The 13,272-nt window shown below is 43.2% G+C and overlaps 1 protein-coding gene across 3 annotated transcripts in view; it reads left to right on the forward strand.

Annotated features, from left to right (window-relative positions):
* The window catches only part of DPYSL4 (dihydropyrimidinase like 4), a 37,820-nt gene that overhangs the window by 11,903 nt on the left and 12,645 nt on the right, over positions 1-13,272 (forward strand). For all 3 annotated transcript variants that reach the window (XM_077350166.1, XM_077350168.1, XM_077350167.1), the window contains exons 5-9: positions 852-913; positions 1,016-1,096; positions 4,591-4,659; positions 6,308-6,428; positions 10,367-10,523. In XM_077350166.1, coding sequence (XP_077206281.1) covers positions 852-913; positions 1,016-1,096; positions 4,591-4,659; positions 6,308-6,428; positions 10,367-10,523 — 490 coding nt within the window. The remainder of the gene's footprint in view (positions 1-851; positions 914-1,015; positions 1,097-4,590; positions 4,660-6,307; positions 6,429-10,366; positions 10,524-13,272) is intronic.

A 13,272-nucleotide genomic window follows, 5' to 3' on the forward strand; every position in this document is an offset into this window, starting at 1 on the left:
TATGTTACAGATACTGAAAAAGTGACAGTGTTATTCAGTATAAATGAATCATTCATTATACTAGTTTGATGCAGACCAACATTGCAGCAGAATATCAGCCTTTGGGTGGGCAGGCTTGGGTAAAATTCAGGGCAACTACTTCTCATGGACCCATTATGCACGGGGGTTTTAGCGCACATTCGGGGTGGAATGGCGGCGACTAAAATCACGGATAACGCACGGAGCCGGCCGCAACCGGCTGCAGCTTCGGTGCATGCCGCCGAAAAAGCCGCGTCAGTGAAACGTGGAAGAAAGCGCAGCTTCCGGGTGAGCGGGGCGCAACCAGAAGCGGCGCCCGGATCGGCGCGTGCATAATCGGTTACTCTGGGTTTTGCCGCCGTCGCGCCCCGCCCCGTGTATAACCGGTATGCGTCGCGTCTTCCCCCTCCGCGTTTTCCATGTGACCCGAAATCGCCGTTTCGGCGGCCGTGCATAATGGGCCATAGTGGCTCTTTTAGTACACTCAGATCTGGAGAACCACAAACAAAATATATGACCACAGCAAAATTTGCAGGAGATGGCGCTTACATCTCTAAAAGGAGTTTAATTACATCTGGCTTCACACAGATATTCCAAATTCTGCATCAGCTTGGTCCACTGTTTAGTCCACTGTTTAGAAGAAAACACCTTTGATTTTTATAAGGATTTCCTTCTGAGTCATCAAACGTAGGTCTTGCAATGCAGATTTGATCAAACTTCATTTGTCTAATCTAAGCATAAACTTTCACCAGCTGTGAACATCAATTGGCCAGAACAGGTTGCCTGGAAATTAGTGACGTTGCCGATGTTAATTCTCTTCTACTTTTGTTCAGGTGTGAACTCTTTTCTGGTTTTCATGGCCTATAAAGACAAACTCCAATGTACTGATGCTCAGGTAACAGCTAGTATACAAGCTTATTGTGGTTATTTAAAAAAAACCAAAGCCAAAACTGTATCCAAAACTCTGGGAATTTTTTCTTTCTTTCATTCTTGGCAGATGTATGAAATATTCACCATTATTCGAGATCTGGGTGCCATTGCACAAGTCCATGCTGAAAATGGAGACATCATTGATGAGGTACTGTAAACGCTTGCTATCACAGCCCTTTTCAGACAGCCTTTACAATCCGTTCTAGTAGCCAGATGCGAGCGGATTTTTGATTGTCATTTCAGACACAAGTATTATAGCAACCAGCTGCTAACGGAATTAATTTACTTTTTCATAAAAAGCCACTTGCATCCAGTTAGCAAAGTGGGATTGAGCCGTTGCAAGGTAAACAGCTTTCTTCTGTTTTCCCCTCTTCTTTGCACTTCTGAATCACTGTCATCTGCTGTTTAAAATGCCCACAGTACTTCCAGTAGTGCTGCTTCCCCCTCCCTGCCCTCTGTTGTCACAATCTTTCCCAAATTGTTTTTTTTTCAAAATTATTCTAAGTTGAGCACTGTAGTTCTAGATCAAAATAGTGCTGCAGCGGGACCATTGAGATGCCTGCAGCTGTTGTCACATGAATAGCAACAGCACTGAAGTGGTATTTTGGTCTAGCCCTATAGCGCTCAACTATAGAGCATTAAAAATGCAAGAAAAAATGCACGGCAAAAAAAGGGCAAGTGGGGAGGGGAGCAGCGCTGTTTGAAATGGACAGAGGATTTCAGAAATGGCTCATTAGTGGGATGAAATTTGCTGTAGGAAACTCCCATCCCTTTATCCTTTTACTCTGTATCAAGACAACAAAAGATAACATAGGAAGGATCCACTGGAAACATGTCAGATCCACTCAGAAATAAGTCCCATTTTGTTCTGTGGAGCTTACTCCCAGGAAAGCGTTCTGCTCTAGATTTATGGTGGAAGTCCTATCTTAACTTTATAACACATTCAAGGTCTCTGTTAGATGGCAGAGTCATGAAATCCAAAACCATAGCTCAAGCATTCTTTTTGTTCGTCCATTTGCAAATAAGGAGAGCATAGTAAAGGTCTTTAGTCCATCAGAATCCAAGCTAGTCTTTTTTCCCATCATTCTTAGCCCACATAGTGTTTTGGCTAATTAGGGCCAGGCATTGATCACCAACCAATCAGGACATATCTTGCTAGAACACCTCTAAAAGATTGCCTCATCCCTCTGAATTCTTTCCCTCCCATCCAGTGGCTCACAGGTTCTCATGAGGAGCTAATTATCGCATTCCGTACTTTGGTCTTGAAGATGATAAAGGCAGAAAACCCCAATTAGTAATTCCTCATGTGCATCAGCCTTCTGTGTTGAGATATTGTGACCTCTGTGGTATGGATGCTTTTATAGCTGGAAGAAGGCTTTTCTTTTTTTAGCTTCTATGCATTTTTATGGACAGACTTGACGTTGATCCTCAGGGCACCCCTATAGTATCAGGTTGCAATTCCTCTTGCTTGGGAATAGAGAATGTTTGTTCACATTCTACAATGCCTCTGAGATGTTTTGGGGAATTGTTGTAGAATTATGCTGATTATATTATATGAGGTTTCATAATTTGGATTATATTGTTTATGATGTGTTTTACTGTGAACTGCCATGAGTCAGCTTGCTGGGAGCAGCGGTATATAAATCTAATAAATGAATGAATAAATAAATCTAACAAAAATTTCTAGACCGCCCCTATCTCACCTGGCATTTTAAGGGGGTTTACAACATTTATGTATACAATAATACTTTACAAATCATAAAACTAATTAAAGTTGTTAAAATCAAAACAGTATTAATGACCATTAATTAATGATCCAGTTCCCAGGTGCCTACAGAGGGCTTTTTTCTTTTTTTTTTCTTTTGAAAGTTCTACATAACAACAGAGGAGCCCTGAGGGTGAAATTCAAGGGCATTTGTGGAAAACTAGAAAAAAGAGGAACAGACCTCTCCAGAGTACTTCAGAGACAAAGAGATTAGCACTTATGTACAGAAGATAACATGATTTTGAAACTGAAGCATGGAGATCTAGCACTTGTCAGAATATTTCTTCTTACGGCTGGGAAGAGACAAAACACTTTGGCATGCTAAATGCTTAGATGTGAGAAACACATCTTGCTTCAAATACACAAGACCAAATCCCCCCCTACACACACACACACACAGAGCCCTTTTACTCTTTTTTCTTTTCTTTTTTTCTTTTGCATCTTCTCCATTGCAGGCTCTGTACAGTACAGATCTTGGCAAGAGTGACCGATTCTGTTCACACTCTCGGACTAATTATGCACTGTGGCAGCCATGCTTGGCCTCCCCCAATTCCTAGTGGCAGGGCAGCATGCACCGCTGCATCCCATGTATGCACAGGAGAGGAAACCTCCCAGTGCACATGGTCTGCCCCAGAGTTGTGCATGCACATGCACAACTCTGTGGTGGGAAAGTTATGCCACGACTCATGGCGGTGGCAGAGGCAGGGGGATGGGGGGTCACAGGGGTCGCACCGCAGGATGGTGGGATAGTGGCCTGCTGCTATCCTGCCATCGTGGGCATGTAGAAATTCCCCATTCGGCTCCGCAGCACCACAAAGCCGAACAGGGTGTTTTGTGTCCCTGGAGGGACACTATAGGTGTAAGGGAGGAGCCCGGCCTTGAAGTCCTGTTTCTTCCCTTCTGCATAGGCCGCCTCAGCCGGGCCACTGCTGGCTGCCACAGCAGGCCATCTGAGGCCCTGATTCATGCCAAGACTGGGAGCGGGCCAGGGTGGCAGTGAGATTGTGTTTATGCGGGGGTTAGCCCTGCTGTCCTGCCACTGCCAGTCCGGCCTTTCCGCCCCATACATAATAGGTCATATGGAGGCAGCCTATCAGTTACCCGGCGACAACAGTGGCTTCACTCCTTTCTCTAAGGAAGTGAACAATTGTTCTCATTCCCCCAGAAAGACTGGCTAACAAGAGGTGACATCAGAATAGGAGGGGCCTGAGCGAAACACATCTACTCACTGGAATAGCACATGTTTTACGGTACAGTTAGTGACATGTCCCCAAACCAGTATAAACTGGCATTACCCAGGGCTTGGATCCTGTAAAAAGCTCCCGCTAATAGAAAATTCCTGGTCTCATTGCAGACCTCTGACTCCTGCTTTTCTCAGGAGATCCTCTGTATGACTCTGTTCTCCCTTTTGCAGGCTGCAGCCCTGAGAGAAGGATGTTCAAAGAGCATCAATGTCTTTATGGAATTTTGATGCAGAAGATCAAGGCAGATATTCGAAAGCCAGCCATTTATGCATAATTAGCCCAGTAGAGTTCACTGTCAGAGTTCCATGACAAACGGCTTTTCTCTTATGGCAACATAATTCCTCCTTCCTTGGTCACATATACAGGCCTCTGTCCTAAGACAAGCATTTCTATAGCATCTTTGCAAGTCGCCTTCCTGTGTAAATTGGCAAGGGACAAAAATGCAATGGTTAGACAAATGAAGCTTCCCCAAAATAATTTACTGTCTTGCTGAGTTGCTCATGCAGTTGCAAATGGCAAATTGTTCTGATTGTCATGACTGTAGATGGAATGTTTCGTATTTTGATGTTTCAGATTACCATACCGATTGCACTGCTTATCTGTTGGATTTCCCATATCTCTTTATTAATTTAGGAGCAAAAACGACTATTGGATCTTGGGATTACTGGTCCGGAGGGTCATGTGCTGAGTCATCCAGAAGAGGTAATGTTAAATTAGTATTATGGAATGGCTTATGCCCTGCAGGCAAGTTAGATGGTCAAGTTCCTGAGGGGCAGCTTCTGAAATGTAACAATTCATTTTATTGGACCATCTACTGAATGTGTAAGTTGCAAAAAGCTCCTTTAAAAGCTCCTTCTGCCATCCATCAGAAGAAAAGTTAATATGGGTACATCATTTTATGCGTCCAGTATGTGATCCTTTTCTCTGGGACCAGCCCAGCAGTTGTCTAAGTTATAGCAGAAGCTTTCTCCATTCTCTAGTCCCAAATCCAATTATAAGTGACATCAGCATATACCAGGATGTGGGCTGAAGGTACATGATGTTGCAGACTTGCTACAGCTAAATAGGTCTGGGTCTGGCCTGTGCTGCATGAGCAATCTCTTGGAACCTCATGGATGCTGGTTTAAGTGCTGTGATGGGGAAATGGTGTGATGTAGATTAAGTAATGCATTCTAGATGCTCCTCAAGCTTTACTGTACACTGATTCAGCATGCCCATAATCCTATATGATACCTAACAGAAGAAGAAGAATTGGTTCTTATATGCCGCTTTTCCCTACCCGAAGGAGGCTCAAAGCGGCTTACAGTCACCTTCCCTGTCCTCTCCCCACAACAGACACCCTGTGAGGTGGGTGAGGCCGAGAGAGCCCTGATATCACTGCTTGGTCAGAACAGCTTTATCAGTGCTGTGGCAAGCCCAAGGTCACCCAGCTGGCTGCATATGGGGGAATGCAGAATCGAACCCAGCATGCCAGATTAGAAGTCTGCACTCCTAACCGCTACAACAAGCTCTTGAGCCTGATACCTGTATATTAATCTTTCTACTAAAGCACTGGCATGGGAGACCTCCACAGAAGCCCAGGGCCACTTCTAGGGGTGTGCAAAAAAAAAGTTCTGTTGAGGTATATTGAACCTGAAAAATATTGGAATTCCTGAATTCTGCATTGGAGCTGAAAAATTCAGAAGCCCAGTGGCAGTGCAGGACTGATGTCAAACCAGAGAATCTCTGCAGTAGAAATCCAATCCAGCAAAAGCAGAAGCAGAAGCAGAAGCAATAGCCAAAATGGCCAGCAGAATCTTGTGCTACTGTAGTAGTGCAAGTTCACTACAATAAAAGTGAAAGGACAGTAGAACAAATCCATTTATTTGTGAAGGGAGGATTGTGGAAGAGTTGTGCAAAATATAGGAAGAGGATACGAAGCAACACTGGCAAAGAAGAGGAAATACATTCTTGAAACTGACAGAATTAAAATTGACAAAAGAAGCCTGGGAACCCCACTGAAACTCCTGGAGGCACAGAAATGGGGGAGGGGAGTAAAATAGTCCCTGGAACCGTCAGAATCAGAAGACCTTTATTGGCATACAGTCATGGAAGCTTGATGGCTCCCAGTCTTCCTGGTAATTTCCAAAAACCTTTGAACCATTTTTTTTGGTCCTCTGAAAAGATCCTGGATATATTTGCAATATTAAATAACATACTGGTATTTTCCCAATATATTTTAGGCTTGGGTGTATCCAAATGTGCACCCCTAGACACTACATATAAACAGTGTATAATTCAGGGTATCAGCAGTTAGTTCTATCAGAACAAACTGGAATACAATGTCCTGAATGTCTTTGTGCTTCCCCAGGTTGAAACAGAGGCTGTGTACCGTGCTATTACAATAGCAAAACAAGCTAATTGCCCTTTATATGTCACAAAAGTCATGAGCAAAGGGGCTGCAGATGTCATAGCTCAAGCCAAGCGAAAAGGTAAGCACCATTTCCTACTTTCATACAACTAAGGACTAGGAGCTTGGCTCTAGATGCTCTTGTTTGCATAAGCCATGCCTTTGTAGCTCGTCTGATTTCCAGCAGGCTTGAAGATTATCAAAATATTACATTTGTCTTTGGTTATTAGTCTCGGCTGAACAGTTCTGAATCCAACGCGGATGGCAGGCTGATACAAAAGCTCATGTCCTCCCATCTGCATATTAGTGCTTCTCCACACATGATGGTTCCCCAGTATCAATATGGTATCTATGTTAGTTGGGGAAACGGCCCATATGGCATGATCCTGAGCAGCAGCCCCATTAAAATGCCTTTTTATGACTCCCCTAGGATGCTTCTTGTGTCTCCTCTGATTTTTGTATTGAATTCAAATAGCGATTGCCTTTAAAACACCTGGAAGCCAGAATTCAGTTTTTTCTTGATATATATATATTCTCCATAGCAGTTTACAACCAAGTACAGAATGCAGCACAAGAAGTTAGCCTTTCATGCTCAAGATGGGCCCTCCAAGATGTCCCTGTGAGGACCCTAGCAGCTGAATTTGGCACCAGCTGTAATTTGCCCCTGATCCGGAAATTACAGCTGGTGCAAAATGCAGCTGCTAGGGTCCTCACAGGGACATCTTGAAGGGCCCATATCCAGCCTGTGCTGAGGCAGCTGCATTGGCTACCGATTGCTGCCCGGATCAGATTCAAGGTTTTGGTTGTAACCTTCAAGGCCCTCCGCAGTCTGGGACCCACATACTTGAGGGACCGCCTGGCACCCTATTTTAGGGCTTTGTGCTCTGTGGGTACAAACTTGATGGTCATACCTGGCCCCCAGGAGGTGCACCTGGCCTCAACCAGGGCCAGGGCCTTTTCAGTCCTGGCCCCCACCTGGTGGAATGAGCTCCCGGAAGAGCTGTGGGCCCTGCGGGATTTACCAGCTTTCCGCAGGGCCTGCAAAATGGAGCTCTTCTGCCAGGCTTATGGTTGAGGTAGACGCCTCAATGGTAGATCGGACCCCCCTCCAGGGCTATTTGACACTGATTTGTTATTCCTCCATGAGATATTGGGTTGTAGTGCTGCCGCTGCTTGGATTGTTTGGGTTGGTTGGTGGCTGTTCGGTTTTAGATGGGTTTTTATTGTACTAGGGGTTTTAAGGAGGTTTTATTGATTGTGACCCGTCACGAACCTTGCAGGAGTGGCAGGATATAAATCAAATAAATAAACGATCGATCGAACGAACAAACGAACGAACGAATGAATGAATGAATAAATAAATAAGATTAGGGTAGCACAGCCCAAGCTGATCTAGGCATAAGCACACAGCCACTTTTGGAGCTGTGTAAGCTCCCAGCCTCCTATCCATCCTCACCAGGTCAGCCACTCTCCCTAAGCTTCACCTACCTCAAAGGGTTGCTGTGGGGGGAAAACACACATCTATCCCTGTGAGTTCTTTGAAAGCCGGGCTAGAGAGGGAATGTCTCTCCTCAGAGAGCATTTGCCCATTTGGAGTCCTTGTACAAATCTTGTTTCTGACAAACTGGAGGATACCATTTTAGGCTATCAAAATGGTCCTTGTAGATTAAGGTGACCAGATTGTCCCACTTTTGGAGGGACATCTGGGGGTATCTGGCAAATAGTACTTATGTTGAAATTTTATATATATATATATGTGTGTGTGTGTGTGTGTCTGTGTGTGTGTGTCTGTGTGTCTGTATGTCTGTGTATGTGTGTGTGTGTGTGTGTCTGTATGTCTGTATGTCTGTGTATATGTGTGTGTGTGTGTATATATGTGTATATATGTGTATATATATATGTGTGTGTATATATATATATGTATATGTGTATATGTGTGCGTGTGTATACACACACACACACACACACACACACACACATATATATATATATATATATATTACATTACTATTTTTGTGTTCTATGCGTTCTATGAAACTTTTTGTTGCTCCATACAGACCAAATTTTTAATCAAGACCCCCCCCAGTCAATAGTGTCCCACTTTACCAATGTTAAAATCTGATCACCTTATTGTAGATTACTTTAACTGAGACCACGCACCGAGAACACTCCCACTGCATTTAGTCACTAACGGGTCTTAGTCAGCACCACGTTAGGTGAGGCATTGTCCCTGAACTTGCTCCAGGAATATGGCACCATTTTGTAAAGTGAGTTCCCATTAAAAGTCCTTTTAACATTGCTGTGGGGGCCCCATTCTCGTTGAGGTTACCATGGCAAGAGGAGGAAGATGCAAACCTGGGTCTCCCAGATCCTAGTTTTAATCAGGACACCACACTTCAGAGTTCGTGAAGCATTGAGAATTGTAAACCCTGCTGAAATTCTTTCAACATAGGTTGAGCATCTTCAGAGATGCCAGGCCAAAGTGTCGTGGACAGGATCCTGCAGAGTTGTCAAATACTCTTTAGTCTCAGTCCTAAATCTAACAGGCCCAAGGTCAAGAAGTGCCATCTTCTGTGAAAGGCCCTGCATACTCTATCGGTTCTTGGAACTGTATAGTGTTTCTATATCAGTTGGTCTCCAGATTTCTGTTGTCTTCATCAATGCCTTGTCGTTTCACCCCAGAACTGACATTGAAGTGAATCTGCTCATGACTCTTTGGTCCAATGGTCAATCTTTATTTATTAGCATGTGTTTTTAGTAGGGTAGTTTGTATATTATTTTTTTAATGCAGATTATCTACCAAGATGACCTATATTTTGCTGTTTGAATATGTTATGCAAATTGAGTACATTTGTTCATTTTGCATAAGTTTAGTTTCCATCGCCCCCAGCCACTTTTGTGAAGCATGAATTAAATGTTTTCAAGCTTATTTTCATGAGACCTAGAAACTTTGCTATTTAATGACAATTTGAATTCTCAAGAAGCTGAACTGTTGAAGCTTTACTGTGTTTCATCCTTGAATGCCATATTGGCAAAAATGTTGGATACGTACAACCATGATTTTAGGTTAGATTTCCTAACATCAAATTACCTACGGGAGGTTGTAATTCAGAGTCTAAAGGTGCTTGACAAGCATTACAAAACCATTTTGTGCCAATGAGGTTTTTTCTTTTAAACAATTCAAAGGCAACACATAGTAAACTGAGGTTAACTGAGGTGCAGTCCCTAGAAAAATTGCTATTTAATTAAAACAAATTAGCATTCACATCATCCTGTTGATGTGACTAAATACAGCCTTAAAAACACACCAGTAACTGACCTTGGTACACCAAGATTTTCCATATTCTACTCGTAGGGGAATAATCTAACTCTCATTGAAAGACTGCAGATACAAAATTTGTATCATTTGAATATGCATTATACAGTCTGTTTTGATGTCATATTATGTGGGCAGGATTGTCTTAAAAGATTTAACTTAATTTTGTGCGTTTTATCACATAGCTCAGAGCAGAGTATACAGTTTTATTCTTGCCCTAACCTTATGAGGAAGATTAGATTGATAGTGAGTGGTCCAAACTCAGCCAGCTTTATAACACAGGGGAGATTTGAACCCACTGGGCCCCTAGATACTGGCCGTATACTCTAGCCATGGCATCCCATTGACTTTCACTTGGAGCAGTGCAACCTAGATGTTCCAGGCCTGTGTGTTCTCCTCCACACTCTCAACACCTAATAACACCAAACATGTACCATGACACCACTGTATGTCAATTTTCCCATCCCCACTGCACTTCACTGGCTTGAGAGGATGGGGAAACTCACAAAGTGATGGTGCCACACTCTGTGATTTGTGTTACTTCGCTAGGGAGAAGGAGGTGGAAACTCAGAGCTGACATGTTCAGGGCAGTTCTTGCCTTCATTCCAGGATTTGCATCTGAAAACATTCTTGTTCAGCAGTGAAGTTCTTACCTTTTAGCATATTCCCACAAGGATTCTCCTGATTGTTGTTTCTTGATTTAGGCACAGTTGTGTATGGAGAGCCAATCACTGCTAGTCTGGGTACCGACGGCTCCCACTACTGGAGTAAGAACTGGGCAAAAGCTGCAGCTTTCGTTACATCTCCTCCCATTAGCCCAGACCCTACAACCCCTGATTATCTGACTTCCCTGCTGTCGTGGTAAGTTCTTCAAGGTGGAAATAGTTCTTCAAGGTGGAAATATTTGTCTGTGAAATATTCAAACAAAGGGCAGTGGTTCCAACACAGCGGTTAGAGTAGAGTGGCCCACATGACTCCTTGGGTTCAGTTTCCCCTTGTGCTAGTTTTCTTCCTGTTTTTTGATTAATTCAGAGAAGGAAGGCATTGTCCTCTGGAAAGGGCATACTGGGTTCGATCTGCAGTCAGTCTTTAGCCATGAACCCACCAAACATCACTTGGCTACTGGTGTCCACATGGAAAGTATAAAAATCCAAATAAATAAATAAATAAATCATTGTTTTGAAAGATTATTTTTTGTATGGCTATGGTTGGGGAATGTCTGGGGAAGGCACTGGCAAACCACCCCATTTTGAGTCTGCCATGAAAACGCTAGAGGGCATCACCCCAAGGGTCAGACATGACCCGGTGCTTGCACAAGGGATACCTTTATCTTTATGGTTGGCGAAACCATAAAGGGGGGTAGAGACCCCAGGTTCTGGCCCCGCAATGACAAATGCCTCTCATTTACAATGTTCCTTTATAGAAATCCTTTTTCTTACAAGTTAAAGAGTAGATGTATTCCATTGCCATGTATTGGAGAAGGAAAGGGCTCTGTATCTGGCCACATGAAAAGTCCCTGTTGGCCACTTTTTGAGACATCATGTTTTGTCTCAAACTGTTGGTCACACACTAAGACATTTTTCAGATACTGACGTTTTAATCAGAGTGGTACATTCTGGTAGATGTATAGTCTGAGTCAACTGAGAAAGGCAGGTTATAACAATAAAGTTGTTATTGTTATTAAACAGCCATACAGTAGTAGAGGATGAGGTAACAGAATGTCAACAGATTCAATTCACCGATACATAAGTAGAATCATAGAGTTGGAGGGGATCTCCTGGGTAATCTAGTACAATCCCCTGCACAGTGCAGAAAACTCAACTACCTGCCCACCCACAGTGACCCCAGTTTCATGCCAAGATGATGCCCCCCAGCAAAATAAATAACAACCAAAATAAACAAAAACTGTATACACCTGCTGTGTCATGAGCCACTCTAAACCTGCCAGTTTTTGTTGCAAATAAATCTACATGCACTTTTCGCCTGCCTCTTGCATTCATGCAAATGAATATATTCCCAGTCAGCCATTATTTCCTACCAAGGGTTATGGCAATTGTGGGTTTCTTAACCTTCAAGTCAATTCATTTTATTAGTCACCATCGCTGCTAGTTACACACACACACACACCCTCCCATGATATTACTCATGAAGAGGTAGGAACTGGTAAGGAGGAGAGTAGGTTCATCTCTGTGTGTGTTTTGCAAACAGGAATTTTCTGGCATTGAGTGGAAGGGATGGGTGTTAGCTAAAATAGACTTATCTCTTGAATGTTGGTGGGGAGAATTAGCAAATTCTAGGAGATTTGAGCAAGATCTCCACCAGTGTTCATGGTGGTGATCCCATCAGAAAAATCATACAGAGACCAATTTGAAATGAAATAAAAGGATCTTTATTTTTTTTAAATAAATTGAAAACCCTAACATACATGTACACAATTTAAACTAACACAAGCACAGAAGAAAGTAAAGGGTTGAAATAGTAAATTGGGTCAGAGAAAGATTAATAGCTACTTTCCAGAATGTGAAGAAGTCTAAAAGAGAGACAGCAAGACATCTTGCATGCTGCTGGGTGCATGGTTTGGATCCGAGAACAACACACCCACAGCTATGACCAAATGTGTCTGCTTAAGTACCCCATTTCATGACTAGTGGCTAAGGTTGGACAGCTAGCCCATAAAACAAAGAATTTAATGTGTATGTGAGGGTGAGGCAAAACAAATGGAGACCAAATAATGGCTCTGTCGTTAATGAGACAAAAGCCTTTGATTGGGTTATTGGCTGCTTCCAGGTCAGGGAAGACACCAATAATTGCTTCAGGAGGGACCCTAATGGGCTTCCCAAGTGAAGACTAAAGAGTACCTAGCAAGAATGTCAAGGTGTTTGACATTCTGGTAATTAAGGGAGATGGCTGAGATAGGGATGAATTAATTAGGGAAAGAATGAACACAGGTGTGAAGAAAACACTTTAGGCTATCAAAGAAAAGAGCAAACTCCTGGGTGCAATTATCCCATCAATAAACCAGTGGGAAAGGCCAGCTTGAGAACATGCATTTCATTTGCTGCTGAGGCACAAACATGGCTAGGTTGGCTTCCTGGATGAAACTGGCAAGTCTTAGTACATTTCTGGCCAGGCAATGCTTTGCTAAAAAAAGGTGGTTTGCAAGCCAATTCCTCCCCTTCTGCCCATGGAATCATAGAATCATAGAATCATAGAATCATAGAGTTGGAAGGGGCCATACAGGCCATCTAGTCCAACCCCCTGCTCAACGCGGGATTAGCCCTAAACTAATCCTATGGAGAGGGTCTGGCCACTGATATAGGGATTATTGTTAGTTTCTGAAACTTTCTCAGTTCAATGCTTCTCTTACTGCTCTGCAAGCAGCTTTTTAAAATTAGGGCAATTCCCAGGATCTTTGGCACTGTGATTGCAAAGCTAGCCTGGTGTTGCAGAATTAAATAAAAGTCCATTGCGACTCTAGCAGCTGTGCTGGGTGGAGGCGCTGAGGCAACTGCCTTCTGGACTGAAGAATGTCCGGTCAACACCCTGGCCTCCCCTATAGATTCTTTAAACCTTAACCATCCACAGTCCAATAAAAGCTATTTGCTCCCCA

Source organism: Paroedura picta, chromosome 8 (assembly GCF_049243985.1).
Source record: "Paroedura picta isolate Pp20150507F chromosome 8, Ppicta_v3.0, whole genome shotgun sequence".
NCBI lineage: Eukaryota > Metazoa > Chordata > Lepidosauria > Squamata > Gekkonidae > Paroedura > Paroedura picta.